This window comes from Sebastes umbrosus, chromosome 1 (assembly GCF_015220745.1).
Source record: "Sebastes umbrosus isolate fSebUmb1 chromosome 1, fSebUmb1.pri, whole genome shotgun sequence".
NCBI lineage: Eukaryota > Metazoa > Chordata > Actinopteri > Perciformes > Sebastidae > Sebastes > Sebastes umbrosus.
The window spans coordinates 27,974,428-27,990,627 of NC_051269.1; the positions used below are offsets into that span (position 1 = coordinate 27,974,428).

Genomic DNA, 16,200 nt, shown 5'->3' on the forward strand with positions numbered 1-16,200 from the left:
ACCCATCCTCTGAGTGCTCTAGGTCTCTAGTTTGATCCATCCATCCTCTGAGTGCTCTAGGTCTCTAGTTTGATCCATCCATCCTCTGAGTGCTCTAGGTCTCTAGTTTGATCCATCCATCCTCTGAATGCTCTAGGTCTCTAGTTTGAGCCATCCATCCTCTGAATGCTCTAGGTCTCTAGTTTGATCCATCATACTCTGAATGCTCTAGGTCTCTAGTTTGATCCATCATCCTCTGAATGCTCTAGGTCTCTAGTTTGTGGCTGTAAAGTTTCATGAGGCTGTGATTATCCTAGAGGTCACCACAGGTCATTTTATACAGTGAGGTCAAGTTTAAAAAAAATGGTCTCACTGCAATGAAATGGCTATTAAAAGGTTAAATAGATGTTTGTGTTATAATAAGTGACTCACACTTTTGGAGCTGGACAGGGATGCCTTGAAGAAGACTTATAATGTAGACTGTGACTTTCAATGAGGGCGATGAAAGAGAGGCGTTTCCACAGACATTTTAATATGTCAACATTTGAAATAAATAAAGAAATGCTCATAATGCCGTGACCAGACGACTCACACCAGTGGGGTGAAGCAGGCAAGTTAATTTCTGTTTTAACACAATAAATATCACTGTAAAAAAAAAAAAAAAAAAAAAGGTTTTCAGCTCAGCTCTAGATCTGTCGACGGTTACAAATCCTAAAATGAGACAAATTTCTGAACACACAATTACACAAAAGCCTTTCATAATACTGTCACTGATGAAGTTTCATTAATCTGACTCCTGTCCACAGAGCTAACGTCACAAAAGAAAAATCCATAACGGACAGAAACATCACACAAAATAGTTTTAAAATATTCTTCTTGAGATTTAAAAACAAAACAAAAAAAACATCAGCTGATAAATCTCTGGCACCTCTTTGCTAAACAAATAACTTAAACTAATGTGACTCATTAGGAAACAAAGAGTGACACAAGGGCGTTGTCTAAAGGCCATGGTATAAAACAACAACGTCATCACTTCAGGCATGTGTGTCTTAAGTCGATATAAAAACAGGATTTCCAAGCCTCTCTTCTTCACGTCTCGCCTCGTCTCACTTCGTCTCGCCTCGTCTCACTTCGTCTCACCTTGTGTCACCTCGTCTCACCTTGTGTCACCTTGTCTCATTGACTTTGCCTGACTCAGTTTTCCTCTCATGCTCTGACGACTCATTCTGTCTTTCAAGATGTTAATTCATCATCGATCCTGTCTCAATGTGCTCGTTGTTTTCCTCCTGTCTTCTCTCATAATGAGGAAAAATAAACATGCACTTTGGTTCATTCAACGTTTTCTTTTAGGCAGCATGTAAAGATGCAATCACTCTCACTGTCATACATCAGCGTGTGATGGGACTGAAAGTTTCTCCTCCTCAGACGTGATTAATCGCTCACATAGGATTCTGGGTAATGGGGTGGTAGCAAAACCATAACACAAAGAGATAAAAAGCCAGCTGCCAAACCTTTGGCACGACCAGTCGATCAATCCCGGAGCGCAGGAACCCCAGGTGGAAAAGTTAATCTGAATGTCTTCTTCATGTGGCGTTGGTGGAAAGGATTCCTACAGTATGCTGTGTGTCTACAGGATTGTCACCTTCTGGGAAGTGTCCTCTTCCTCAGGCACCACTATTGCTTTTCCAAGCTTAGTCCTTTTTTTGGATAGTGCAAATTGAAGGAGGACACATGTACCTCTGCTCACATTAGCTTAGAATGACAATGAAGTGAATCAGATTGTGAAGCTGCTACCTGTTGGGTATCTGTATCAACTCGAGGATGTAAAGCCAGATATGATTTGAATTAATCAAGATGATGCTGGGATTTAATGCTGATGTAGGCGAGGTTGGAGCAAATATGATTAAAAAAAGTTATTTTTATAAAACGGTCACTATATCCTGACAGTGCATGAGACAGGTAATCTGAAAAAAAATCATGTGCCTCTGTGTCCTCCGGTGCTCCTAATGGCATCTGCAAGATTTCACAAACAACCAATCAGAGCTGAGCCGGAGCCTGCCGTCTCTGAGTAGCTGTCAATCACTCGCAAACTCCAATCAAACGGTCAAACTAGGCAGCGCTGATCAAATGTGAATCAATATTCTGTTACTGTAATGACTATTTCTCACCTCAAATGTTTTCAGAAACATCTTGTAGTGTACTGTTTAGCTGTAAAATGAGAAAGTTTGTGACCCGGCAGCCATGTTGAGATCAGTTGAGGAAATACCAAGCACCGCCCACCAGCCAGAGCACAGCCAATAGGAACGCTCTCTCTCTCTGAAATGACCTGTGATTGGCCAAAGTCTCCCGTCACGGGCTAGATTTTTTAAAGCCTGAAAACAGAGCCATGATGAGGTGCAGAAGTCTAGTTTTCTCTCAGAACACTTGAATTACAATATGCTGAAAGGTTATTATGGAATTTTTGCCCAATGATGCCAAAAAATGGTTGCCTACTGAAGCTTTAATTGGGTCTGCATAAACAATGATATCTTTTTTACTACAGCTGATTCTGTACTAAGAGAGCCTGGGCTTTCATATCTGGCTTCAGGTTATTTACTGTGTGTGAGGACTTTTTAGCACTGACAGAATGAACATGCTAAAACTGCTCCGATGGCGCCTGAAACCTCTCGTTTTCAAGAAAAGGCCAACCAAAGTGTGTGTGTGAGATCTTATCTGACGGGACATGGTGGAAGAGAACTTCTTTGGCAACTCAGGAGGAGCAGAGGAACCCTCAGGATCAAGAGGAGAGGAGCTAATTATGAGTCAAACACTGGAATCGGTTCTTGAAGAACAGGAGGCCGTTTTTCGTGTGTGTGGCGTCGGAGGAGGCCGGCGGGTAGCGGAACTTGGCGTACGTCTTGTCGCTCTCTGACTGGCTGACCCAGGGGAGTTTGATTTTGGTGGCATGGTTGACGATGACATCATCACAAGAGCCCACGTGGAGAGATCCTAGGCCGTCGATGAAAAACTCTGCAAAATAGATGCAAACTAAATGATTCAAATACATTCAAAACGTATTTTAATCTAAAATTAATTTGATTCACTTCTTAATCCTCTCTCAGTGGACCAGTCATTAAAATAGTTTTACATATCTGCTACTTTTGTAATGTATTTATGGTGTTGTATCATATCGTATTGTATTGTGCTGTACTGTGTTGTACTGTAGTACTTGCTGAAGCATTGTTTTGATAATATTTCTAATTTGTAATAACCTGCCCAAGGACTACAGACGAAAATGAGCTCTCTAGCTAACTCTGGCACATTTACATTGAGGTAGAAACTGAAATGTTGATTAATGTGCACTGTCCCTGGTAAATAAATAAACTCTAAAAGTTTCATGAGGAAAGTTTCCAAACATACCAGATTTGAATATGAAATAAAAAAGTGTACAATACATCTAGAATATTTCCATTTGATGTGATGGTACAGCCATAAAAACATGAAGACGGGGGGAAATAAGTGGATTTTAACAACCTGAAAGCTAACGGGGGAGAAGTGGGAAAATGGATATTGGGGGACTAAACTGAAATTGAATTACATTATATTTAATACGTGCATTTAATTTAATTATAGCAGAGCAATGATGTGTCCATTTGAGCTGATTAGAAAATTTCACAGTATAATTTCTTTGCAACAATTATCTTGGTATGTGATACTATCTCAATAATGAGATATGAATCTTTAAAACATGAATGACTAAAACACTTCATTGTAAAGCGTGGGTTGATGATTACACAGCTGAGTCTAATGGATTTCCATCGGTGCAGCGTACTCCAGACCATCCTTTTGATGGAAAACGTTATTTATTTCTCTTTAACTCTTGTATGGGCCAAGTAAACATTAAGTGTGCCCTAATTTCAAACCACTTTCTCACTGGGTTTTGAGTATTCAGAAGGCACACCCTGAATAATCAAATAAATTAAATATAATCAAAGATTATTTTTGAGATTAGTTTCCGTCTCTTCTGTTGTGTTTTTTTTTTCTAACGTTAATGTATCTTTCAAATTTTTTATTTTGTTTGTCCCTGCTGTTTTTGTGTTTTTAGTATTTATTTATTTAATTGTATTTATTTATTTATGTATATTTTTTGTGAATATTCTTCTGTGAAACACACTTGACTGCCTTTTTTTCTGTCTGTGAAGGAAACAATAAAAATCATATTATGAAATAAATATGTTGGTTTGCATGATTCATTTGCTTGATGTTATTTTTTTTATATATATGTTTTTGACGGAAACTATGGCCTCAACATAAATTCACAAGATAATTCAGGGATCTGCAAACAGCTGGATATATGAAAGCAACACAACAAAACAGAAATGTATTTTACACACTTAATTTAATTTCCTCTTAATACAAAGTACCAGTATGAAATTTATTTTACATACACAGCTACTGCTTCTTTCTTTAACTCCAGTCTTACACTCAACACATTAATATGTTTTTCATACCCTGCTGCTCGAGCTCTATCTGAAATTTATATTCTTTTTTTTTTTAAATAAATTTGGTGATTTTTTTAAATTGGTGCTCTTAACTGTATGTTTGATATGAAAATAATTATTACGCTATACTCACCAAGGTGAGCGACCCTGGCGAGGCGCGGGTCAAAGCCGACCTGCTGGACTTTGTCGGTGCGAGCCAGGAAGAAGTTGATGACCCCGTCAGTCACAACACAGTTGGGGAAGCCTTGGATGACGTGATGAAATCCTCTCCTCATGTGTAAACAGTCGCCGTCCTCCTCCCCTGACTCAATGGAGATGGTCTGTCTGTAGGTGGCGGTGTAACCTGTGGCCTCCCGCACTGCACCACCCACCTGGACACACACACACAGTGACGTCACCGACAGCGAAAACACCTCGCTGTCATTTAAAACAAATGGTTTCTCCCTCACCAGATCCAGAGTGGTTCTCTCTAAAACATCCACCAGCTTCTCCAGCTTGGTGCTGGCTGTGAAGATGAAGTCGTCGTCCACCCACAGCACGTACTTCGTGGTCACCTGAGAGACGGCCAGGTTTCGTCCAGCAAACCAACCCTGTGACACACGACGCAGAGCTTGAATACCAAAGATGTCAAATTAAAAGACGTTAGTGTGTGTCTCTCACTTCCCCTACCTTTCCAAAAGGCATGATGTAATGTTCGATGTAAGGCCCAGAAATGGTCTTGGGGTTTTCGCTGTCATCAGCGATCACTATGGTGATGGTGGGATAGTATCTCCTCACGCTGTCGATAAGATCTTGGAGCTTATCATAACGCAGGAAAGTCTTCGTAGCTATGGTAACGAGGGCACTGACGTTGTACTCTGCAGAGAAGGAAGATCGAACATCCATTAGAGGAAAGTTTGCTTTTTTTCTCTTTAACAAATGATGATATTTCATAAATATAAAGTTCAGTGGTTTGATAATAGTGTTTCACCTCCGTTGGATCCTGTGTTGTACAGTTTGGGTGTTACACCGTGACGAATCTTGATACTGAAGCTGGCTTGATGCCCCTCTGTCTCAAACTGCACTAAAAGACACAACAAAAACTACTTTTAATACATTTTATTAGTGCAATAGGATCTAACTGATGGCTCCACGGCTGTTGATGTAAAGCATCTACAAGTACTGAACGTCATCTGTACTATCAACAAAAGATTAACACTAAAGTCAACTCCTGTCATGTGATGGTGACAGATTGACAGATAATTCAGAGGTAATTGTGGTCTCTGGTCTTAAGGCTTTGTCCCCTGTTGACAATCTATTGAAGCAAAACAAACAGGCTGTATTAATAGACTGCCTCCTGACTGGCTGCCCAGCTCCACAAAAAGGAATAAATCTCTGCAAACATTTCCTCTTGTCTGCATTGTTATTTCTATGTGGTGACTGACAGCAGGTGTGGCGCCATGAAAAGGAAAAAAAGAAGAATACCAGAACAACAAAATACCAGTTTTCTTTTAGGAGATAGAAGTTCAAGATAGATAGTTAAGTTAAATATTTAAAGGGACTGTTTGTAACTTTCAGAAATGCTTGTTAACAGCAACACCTGTGGCTGTTAAGTCAACGAAAGTCAGCGTCTGGCTCGCTCTTGCTCGCTCTAAATAGACATGAACGAGCATCGGTCAAAACAGTGAGGCGACACACGTCAGCTAAAACCACAACATCACTCTATATTTCAGCAGCTTGGCAGTAATGTTAGCAGACCAGACAAAGGTCTCTCCATGAATCACTGCTGATGCTAGTGCTGGCTTTTCCCACCTCAGTCTCTCTTGGGCTGAAGCAGGAAGAGAAATGTTATTGGCTCCGACCGCAGCCGGAGTGAACAGGGGAGACACCGGCATCTGGTCGGAGACGAGACACAAGACACGGAAAACCTCTGTTGGTCTGGAGGAGCTGCAGCATTTATTTCTGCACAAACGTCCACTGTAAATTCACTAGATATTCTCAGAGCTACGAAGTCTTCTGCAGTGTGTAGTGTGCGCGCATGCACGTGAGGTGGAGCGAGATAGAGCGCGTTGTGTGAGTGAAGGCAAGCAGGCAGAGGAGCAGAGTACAGCAGAGACTCCGGTCCTTGAGACCAACGAAACGGTCTCCCCCGCGTACTTTGACCGCCGCCGACACTGTTTTGCAAGACGGGCTTCACTAGATACAACTTTGAGGTTCTGGTGCTTGTGTGTAGTTTGTGTTGAAGTCTGATGGTACAGAGAGTTGGAACAGCGTAGCTACACATGCGAGTGTGCGCATGGGAAACCGACCTAGTAGATTTATACTTGTAAGAAGTTACAAACAATCCCTTTAAAGTTTGACATTTTGGGAAATATGCGGATTCACTTTCTGGCAGAGAGTTCGATGAGAAAATGTATGTCACGGAGCAGGAACAGGAACAAAACCAAATGCAGTTGAGGAAGCAGGATTATTTCAGTGATTTAATGAAGGCTGATAGAGTTGATTAAATAAGCTTATACATTAAGTAGTGAGCTTTAGATGTGCTGGAAGGTGGATTTTGTTATCTTTGGACAGAGCCAGGCTAGCTGTTTCCCCCTGTTTACAGTCTTTATGCTAAGCTAAGCTAACCAGCTGCTGGCTGTAGCTTTATATTTACTATTCGGACATGAAAATGGTATCAACTTTCTCATCTAAGTCTGCCAGAAAGTGAATAAGCATGTTTCCGAAAATGTCAAACTATTGTTTTAAATCGAATCACGATTACAGAGCACATAGCACTTGATTACATGAAAAAAACACTGAAAATGGGTTGGGTAAGATAAGGTTTTTCTCCAGAGACCTCCACATAGACTGTATATTGGACGTACTCCCTGTGATGTCACCCATTGGTTTGTGAACAGCCGTTTTGAAGCTCGAGTTCGGCATTTTGGCCATCGCCATCTTGGTCTTTTGCAACCAGAAGTGACACGAGAGGGAGGAGCTAAGTACAACCAAATGCTGAATAAGACATTTTTAGGTGACCAAAAAAGTTATAATTAACTTTCATGAACTGAAAACACACTGTGAAAGGATTAAAGTTGTAAAATGGAAACAACGACAACTCCCGGACCAGACAACTCCGTTGTAGCGACCTGTCAGTTACAAGGTAGCCACGCCCTAAAGCACATCCTGCTTTATGGTCTATTTGACTCTAAATGGGACCATAATTTACTAAATGAACATCATGCTGTATTGAAGAAGACTTGAAACTAGCGATTGAGACCATAAACTCATGTTTACAATGTTTACTGAGGTAATAAATCAAGTGAGAAGTAGGCTCATTTACTCATAGACTTCTATACAATCAGACTTCTTTTTGCAACCAGAGGAGTCGCCCCCTGCTGGATATTAGAAAGAATGAGAGTTTAAGGCACTTCAGCATTGGCTTCACTTCTCAGACCCGGAGGTTGCCCAATAATCCCCCATAACATTTTAAAAATGAAGAATAAGAAAGTCCAGAGAGATAATGAGACAAAGAACAGTTGATTTTAGTTTGAGGCCTCACCTGTGTCAGCTGTGCTGGGGTGGAACAGCGTGTTCGTGTAGGTGACAAACTGCAGCTGTCGGTTCAGGTTCGGCAGGAGGCTGCTCGACAGAGTCATGTGCATCTCGCCATCACCTTTGATTTTCACTCCGTCCGCCTCTGCTGCCACGTTCAGCGTTCCCATCGTGGCAGTGATGTTTATCTGCAGCAAGATGGAAAGAAAATGTAGGGATAAAAGCACAGCAGATATATAAAATATGTAAAAGTAAAAGACTGAAAGACTTACTGAGTAGTGGTCTCTGGGAAGGTCGTGTAAGGCCAAGCCTGAAAGCATAACAATGACAGACTGAGTTGCCACAGCACATTGGGACAAATTTAATCCACTTCCTGTCAGCAGAAATAAAAATAAGTATATACTTTCTAAAGAGTTAGCATGCTGCTCACCTTTCCTTCAGACAGTCTGCTAATTTTACATTACCCACTGACATTTTTGTTGGTATTTGCTCTCCGTTTCCTGATTATTTGTACTAAACACAAATGCTCATTATGTCATACAGATAAGTGAAATCTAGTGTGCTTTTCGTACAATTGAATTAAATAAATTAAATAATCTAATCTGATACAGAAACACTGTGCTACCAATTGTTGGACAGCAATCTAATTTAACAAATAAGTCTTGACTCTATCTGAAGTCTCACCTGGGATGATGATTGTTCTCATGGGCCGTACCTCCACCCCCTGTGTTGGATACTGTAAGGGATTGTTAGCCTCTGCAATGATGAGAAGATCTGCAGTTGTCTGTGACCTGAAGGGGGAAAAGATCCACATCAGGAAGATGCATACTGCAACCTACACATGACATGCATCCACAAGCATAGACAGGAAGAGGATAAATGGACAAATACACTTAAATCCAGTGAGGATGTTTTTTGCTCTTTTAAAACACAAACAGCAGATAGTTCTGTAGCAGCTATAAATAAAACACCTGGTCACCTTGTGACTTTGTTCTTGGCTGAAAAAAATATTTTAGGTATCAAGGGAGCTAGTCTAGGGAAGAAAGAAGAGGAGTAATGTGATTTTTCAATTTTGATCTGTTAATTGCTGTTGTGTTCTTGTGTGTGCACTTTATCATATTTTCTCCACTGGAAGGGCACCCTAGATTGCACTTTAGCATGTTTTCCCCACTGGAAGGGCACCCTGAGGAGCACTTTATTATGTTTTCTCCACTGGAAGGGCACCCTAGAGGGCACTTTATCATGATTTCTCCACTGGAAGGGCACCCTGAAGAGCACTTTATTATGTTTTCTCCACTGGAAGGGCACCCTGAAGAGCACTTTATTATGTTTTCTCCACTGGAAGGGCACCCTAGAGGGCACTTTAGCATGTTTTCTTCACTGGAAGGGAAATCTAGAGGGTACTTTATCATGTTTTCTTCACTGGAAGGGCAGACTAGAGGGCACCATATTGGAAGTGCATCCTGCTCTTCAACGATACTTGACATCTCTTTTTTACGGCGCTGCTGCTTACCTCTTCTGGAAACTCTGGTACTCTTTGGCCCGTCTCTTCTTCATTTCTTCCAGCTCGGAGGCCTCGAAGGCGGTGTGCAGCGGGTGAGCTGACACCCGCGGGAACAAGAGTTGGGCGAAGGGCAGGTTCACTCCTCCACTCTCACCCTCACACACGCATCCATTGCGTGCCAACAAGCTGGATGGATCATTGGAGACACATGCATGTGAGGAAATCAGGTTTTAGCTGCAGCTCTGTTGTGCTGAAGAGTTTATAGATGGAATAAATTAACAGGTTAAAAAATGAATTACCTTGCCACACTGTCCCTCACGTGAAAGGGGATGTTGCCTAATCGGTGGTCTAGTTCTGGGAGCCTCTCCTCCAGATGCCTTTCCACAATTGGCCGCTGCCACACATCCACTGTGGTGTAAGCCCGAGTGGGCCATGAATGGAGGAGGGCCAGCACCAGCACCACAGACGCCAGGATGGCCAGCAACACCGTCTTTCTCAGGGAGCGCATCCTGAAACCTGACGAAGACATATGTATGTTGAAAGACGTAGGCCTACTGGTTTAATTTTATTTAATTTAATTTTATTTGATTTTATTACGGTTCCACATTAGTTTGTGCCATAGTAACCAGCTAATCTTCCTGGGGTCCACATGGACCATATCAAAGAGTATAGAAGCAAAGAGACAAAACTACAGTGTTTTTTTGACAACAGCCGCTGTCGCCGTTTTAGACTGAAAATGCTTATTATATCTATAATATTTTATTGTTCAACTCTGGCCATTTCTGTAGAATATGACAATAGATTAGAAATTAGAAATAATTTAGTTTTACTGTTATACGGCACTTTTTAGGCGGATGTTTTACTGGTGCCTCATTCAGTCCAAAATGGAGTAAGTGTAGCTTTGCTGCTGGCCGCTAATGTTGCAATGTAATGAACAATTGACTTTCACTTCTTGGCAATATACGTTCTTTGACCATAGTCACACGGTGGCTATTTTGCTCTTACGTCACACTCAGGGTGGGAATAATCTCTGTAAACTAGACAGACAGCTATAGCTATATAGCTATGGTGGCAATTGACAGATGACTAATGACTTGGTAGCAGCACTATTACAATCAGGGAAAAGTCACAAATTCACCAGGTAAACAAACACATAACGTTAGTTAATGTTCGTGTTAGCAACCGTAAGCTAATATGAAACTTCAGCAGTCTCAGTTAGCCAAAGTGGACAACTTCCAAAGTTCCAGTCAGTTTTCTGTGTTACTATCCACCGCAGCTCAGCACATAAAAACACTGTCGGGGGAAACAGAAAAAGGACAGACTGGATGTTGTCCCAATCATAAATGTGAACAGTATGTAAGACAGAATGAAAAACTCTGTCTCCAGAGCTGCGGAGAATTCTTCAGATGCCATGTGGTTACATTTATCGTGGAGCCACTTAGTGCTGGGAAAGGAAATGGATGGAGATGCATTAATTAAATAAAAAACTGCACTCTAGATGTTTATCTGACATTCCAGTGCTGCTCTGTGTGGTGTCGTAAAACGTTCTGGCATCTAAAATGCGGCAACAATCAGCAATATGGTTTCTAAACTGTTGTTTAACTGTGCTCACCACATTTAAAAGACTGGTTTTGCACCGGCAGGAGTACCAGTGATATTCATACAACCAGGGATAAAATACATAGTTTGGCACTATGGGTTAGTTAGCAGAATGAAGTTTCAGAGCAGCTAGCTCAGCATGTGTAAAACTAGAGTTACCATTTTGCAGTGATAGTTAATGAACAAATACATCTAGAAGTTCTCTCCTCTCGTCTCTTTGTGTCCGCTACATCTATTGAGTGCAGATGTTTCCCTTTTCACACACTTGCCAGAACACGTACCTTCCAGCTGTGGTGAACAAACACTCTGTTTCTGTTCTGAATGTTAATGAGATATTACTGATGATCTAATCTGACCAAATCACCGCCAAATGTCTGAAGATATTTTCTTTCTTTAAACTTCTCAAACACCACCATCTGTCCACAGTTTTAACTGTTTGGGTCTGTAACTTTTGAACTCTTTTCCTGTTCAGTGAGCCAAGAGGAGTCAAACATTTCAGCCAATTCATATGGCCACCACATTGAAATTTTCTCTTTTTCAGCTATGAAAAGATGTTAAAGGAATAAAGGAAAGGGATGCCTTTATTACGACCTTTCAATAGATACTCCTGTTTGTTTTGGTGTGACATAAACATGACATAACGCTCTGTACATACAGAAATCCTCTTGTACCTGTCGATGTGGAATTGCTGTTTGTGGCTACAAGTTACGGCAAACACCTTATGGTTTGTGGAATTAAAATCTCTTATACCCAATTAGCACATTCTTTAACTTCTCTTCTCTCCATTCCCAGCCCTGAATGTGTGATTAATAAGTAAGAACATTTACCCAACTGCCTCTATCCAGTCAGTGAAAGGGCATCCTCTGTAGGCACCTGCATCTCCAGAAACCATGTAGATAGTCACAGAAATGAGTTAACACCTTCCCCATCTGGAAGCAAAAAGAAATAAGCCAAATGAATCATAAAATATAGGGTAAAAAAAGCATTACAACATCACAGACTAGCTCCAAAAGACGTACAAATTGTGTGCGAAACTGCACGAAGCAATTGCATCATCACATAAAACCATAGTGGAGCATCCATATGGTGCCTCACCAGCTGCTTGCCGTGGTCTTACAGCCCCCAGGGGAGATCCTGCAGGGTTTGGGGGGGGTGACCAATTTAGCTTTATGGTGGCAAGATAGAAAAAAATCAATAAGATAGGACTGTTGAGCAGCCAATCAGCTGGGCTGTTGTGGACCCCTGCACTTAAACATCTCTCAAAGGAAATCTCAAAGTGCTCCTTCTAAAAACCTCTATTAGTGATGCGGGATACATTATAGATATATAACTCATATTTACCAAAGTCACTAGTGTCACTTCCTTCACAGACTCAAAAGAGAGTGACATTTAGACATTTGCACATGATTTCTCTCCAAAACGACACCGATATTTGTTATCGGGCCGATACTGACTCAAATAGCTGGATCGGGTATCGGTGACAATGGGGCCGATCTATTCAATTGAATTCAATGTTTATATACTAAACACATTATAGACTGGAATTTTAATTCCTGTTTAAGTTTTGACCAATTTGTTGCTGCATTACAGTTGTTTACACTTGAATTGGAATCCCTGTAAATTTTTAAGATTTTTTTTTACCAAGTTACTGGTCCAGAATTCTTTCGCTTGTCATCTGCATGTCACAGTATAGACTAATACATTTCACAGCATGAAATATAAGTAAAACCACACAATTATGTTTCACAGAACTCTTCAAAAATGCAGATTTTAACAACAATTTAGTGGCCAAAAGCTAATGTAAGTCACACATTGTTTTTTGTACACAGCACACAGTGAAATGTACTCTCTGCATTTAACCCATCCTAGTATTGGGAGCAGTGAGCCACTATATAGCTACCCGGGGAGCAGTTTGTGGGTCTGGTGCCTTGCTCAAGGGCACCCTGGCAGTGCCCAGGAGGTGAACTGGCACCTCTCCAGCTACCAGTACACAGTCCGTACTTGGTCCATGCGAGGACTTGAACCGGCAACCCAAGCCAAGTCCCTACAGACTGAGCTACTGCCGCCCTTATTATTATTATTATTTAATAACTGATTGCTTTAAGAAGATAACATGATAGAATAGAAATAGAATAGAAAATACTTTATTGTCTGCTTTTCGTGTACAAAAGGCAGAAATTTGTCTTTGGTTCGCATGTGCAAAAACTTCTATTAAAAGAGTACATTAAAACATTATATCACATCCACAATACACCAATAGAAGCTATACATTAAAAAGGAGCGTGAATGTAGGATTGAATCAAGGTTAAATAAATATATATAAAGTGCTGTGTGCTGAGGTAGCAGGATATAATCATATCTCTGAGATCAGATGATAATATCCAGTTATTGATCAGCTCAGGCTATAATACAAGATTCAAGATTCACTTGATTGTCATTTCACTGAGTATTTGCATACACAGAAGAAGGAAACTAAATATTGTTTCTCCCAGCTCCCGTCAGTGCATTAAAAAGGATAGAATAAATAAGTATTAAAATTAACAATACCTAAAAATAAAATAAGTAAACGTTTCAGACACAATTTCGCACAATTTGCAGTCATACACCCAATTTGCAGTCGTGTTTAGCAGCAGAGAAAAGTGCATTTATGTCCATAGTAAAGTGCTGCTTTGTATTACTGTTCCAAAAATGATCTTTGACATGTGACTAGCTTTAAAAACTGCTTCTGTGTTAATGCTGTGTGTGTGTGTTTGTGGGGAGGGGAGAGGAAACAGTCCATTTACAAACCAAAGCGGAACAGGAAGAATATGAAGCTATAATCGTCAGTCTTTTTTAAGTGTGTTCTGTTGAACTTGCTAATTCAACCCACAGTCCTTATAGTGGCATTGTGCTACAGCCCTGCCTGCTTATGGATTAATATTGTGCATGATGATGGTGGAACCATCCTTAGACATAATACAGTAGATAGAGAGGTGACAGATGATCTGAGGTCATGAGGAAATGTCCACAGGCCAATCACTATAATACTGTATAGCCTAGTAGTTGTGCTGCTGTTTGTAATGAACCTAAAAACAAACCTACACTGTAAACAATGCTGTTAATTTACAGCAGGATTTCAACAGTATTAACCTGTTATTGCTAAAAACAGTGCTTTACTGTTAATACAAAAGAAAACCTGTTAGATTACGCTCATAGGCCGTTTTTTAACTGAACTATAATGCATTCTTAAAAAACATCACTTTACTGCTGATCAACTGTCTAAAGTATCATCAGTAACAGTTTCATGCAGTATTTTTTTAATTCTGGGACCTGATCTGCACATGTGAGGCTTGTCCATTGTACATGATTGTAAAATCAGTGAATTAGCTTTATTGTTCTTCACTCACATGTTGTTCTGGTTTGCATTCTGTGCTTGTAGCCAGCTATAGACAAACATTTTGGGAAAAGTGTCAACAAGTCTATTATAGCCTTTTTCCTAACAAGTGCCTTTAATTGTATTTAGTGTGACTATTCCTATGTCTGTAACCTGCTAAGTCTATTCATCTAGGCAAAAAATAATGTTTATTAAAATGTATGTAAAAAATAAATAGTGCATTAAAACAAATCAGTAAGATAATGTAACATAAAGGTGAAAAACAGCTTTATATAATGTATCTTTAAACAGTAAATTAACTGTAAAATACTGTGAAATTAATAAAAAAAACAGTTCAAACTGTATTTTTCAAAGCTGTAGATTTCAGCGACAGTATAATAATGTTAATTTTACAATAACATAAAGGCAACCCTGCTGCCAGTTCTTTACTGTTATTTTACTGGGAAATTCTCAACAGTGTGATAATCCAACCCACAGTCCTTATAGTGGCATTGTGCTACAGCCCTGCCTGCTTATGGATTCATATTGTGCATGATGATGATGGAACCATCCTTGGACATAATACAGTAGATAACAGAGAAGTGAGAGATGATCTGAGGTCATGATGAGGAAATGTCCAGAGGCCAATCACTATACTCTATAGCCTAAAAACAAGCCCTTATGAGGAGGTATAAGGAGCTGTAGACATGCAGACAGACAGAAAGAGAGATCTGTGGGTCCCTCCCAAAGTGCGCGTGACAGATTTGTTGTCTCATTCACATCCTGAATATTAAATTACCGCATTTTTATTCTGCATCACCTCTCCTTACTGTCCTTAAACAGAAGAAAAATGCCAAAGGAATCTGTCTAGCGAATAAATAGCCTATACGATCAGATTGGCCTATACTGTCGCAGGGGGAAAAAAAAACTGAAGCTGAAAGCTTGATGTGTCTTTCGATTAGGCCTACATTCCTTACATGCTGAATCACATCTCCTGCAAAACGACAGTCTATTGCATTCAGGCCTTTTTTTTATCGCATAATTATTTGGCTCCGAAATGGTCCCCGCCTGTCTTTTCTCTTTTCACCTCATGTTTTTGCCTGGTGGAGAGAAACCGTTACCCAGAGCTGACACAAATAACGCGCAGAAGACACACAAATAAGCCTATTATTATTATTATTATTATTATTATTATAGTCAAATCATAAGGAGAGGGAGCTCACCTCAGTTCAAAGACTCACACAGTGTTTCACCTCCTCCACCGCCTGCATGGAGGTCGCCCTTCTTAAAGAATGTGTCTCCTCTGTGGTTTTTGCAAATGGGATTAGATGTGGAAAAATGGAGCAGCCAGGAGACAAATAAGGCGGCCGCACATCACAGCTCTGCTCTGCTCTGCTCTGCAGGCAGCGGACGGACGGACGCTCCTCCTGCAGCAGCAGCAGCAGCAGCAGCACCGCGCCTCAACACAGCGGTCAATCAGCAGAGCAGCAGCAGCAGCATGGAGCTCCCATATGCAACATATTATAGCACATACAAGTCATGCATGCTATTATGCAAACATGTTCCAACAACTAGACCTGGCTTCATAAACGTAAAGCAAAAATAATGTGCATGTGTGTGTGTGTGTGTGTGTGTAGATGGGTGGGTGTGCAGGTATGTGTGTGTTTTTGACAGTCTGCCTCCATTCTGGCTATATTATGCATAAATATGTTCCAACAAATAGACCTAGCTTCATAAACATAAAGCAACAATAATGTGCATGTGTGTGT

At 40.5% G+C, this 16,200-nt stretch overlaps 1 protein-coding gene and 1 long non-coding RNA gene across 4 annotated transcripts; both read right to left on the bottom strand.

Moving 5' to 3' along the window:
- Positions 1–490: 490 nt before the first annotated feature.
- LOC119486315 lies at positions 491–1,988 on the bottom strand. The gene is made up of 2 exons (XR_005206507.1): positions 1,120–1,988; positions 491–1,079 (listed from the first exon to the last, which is right to left on the bottom strand). It is a non-coding gene; the product is annotated as an uncharacterized LOC119486315 (long non-coding RNA).
- A 380-nt stretch (positions 1,989–2,368) lies between these two features.
- Positions 2,369–15,901, bottom strand: b4galnt1b (beta-1,4-N-acetyl-galactosaminyl transferase 1b). Of its 3 annotated transcripts, none has more exons than XM_037786751.1 (12): positions 15,655–15,901; positions 11,907–12,008; positions 9,780–9,989; positions 9,490–9,666; positions 8,661–8,767; positions 8,249–8,286; positions 7,984–8,164; positions 5,431–5,523; positions 5,130–5,317; positions 4,910–5,050; positions 4,594–4,831; positions 2,369–2,988 (listed from the first exon to the last, which is right to left on the bottom strand). In XM_037786751.1, the coding sequence occupies exons 2-12, from the start codon at positions 11,969–11,971 to the stop codon at positions 2,771–2,773; spliced, it is 1,656 nt and encodes a 551-aa protein (XP_037642679.1). In that variant the 5' UTR covers positions 11,972–12,008; positions 15,655–15,901; the 3' UTR covers positions 2,369–2,770. The 3 variants fall into 3 exon arrangements, with proteins under 3 accessions (XP_037642679.1, XP_037642687.1, XP_037642694.1); XM_037786759.1 differs by having other exon boundaries at positions 9,780–9,996; positions 15,655–15,899; XM_037786766.1 differs by lacking the exon at positions 15,655–15,901 and having other exon boundaries at positions 9,780–9,996; positions 11,912–11,984.
- Between the last annotated feature and the right edge of the window lie 299 nt (positions 15,902–16,200).

What these genes read in the sequence shown, in the direction of transcription:
- b4galnt1b (XM_037786751.1), bottom strand. Translation starts at nt 11,971, where the DNA reads ATGGTTTCTGGAGATGCAGGTGCCTACAGAGGATGCCCTTTCACTGAC. An exon ending in GTGAGGGACAGTGTGGCAAG is followed by an intron (nt 9,667 to 9,779) that starts GTAATTCATTTT and finishes TGATCCATCCAG; the next exon opens with CTTGTTGGCACGCAATGGAT. An exon ending in AGAGAACCACTCTGGATCTG is followed by an intron (nt 4,832 to 4,909) that starts GTGAGGGAGAAA and finishes GTGTGTGTCCAG; the next exon opens with GTGGGTGGTGCAGTGCGGGA.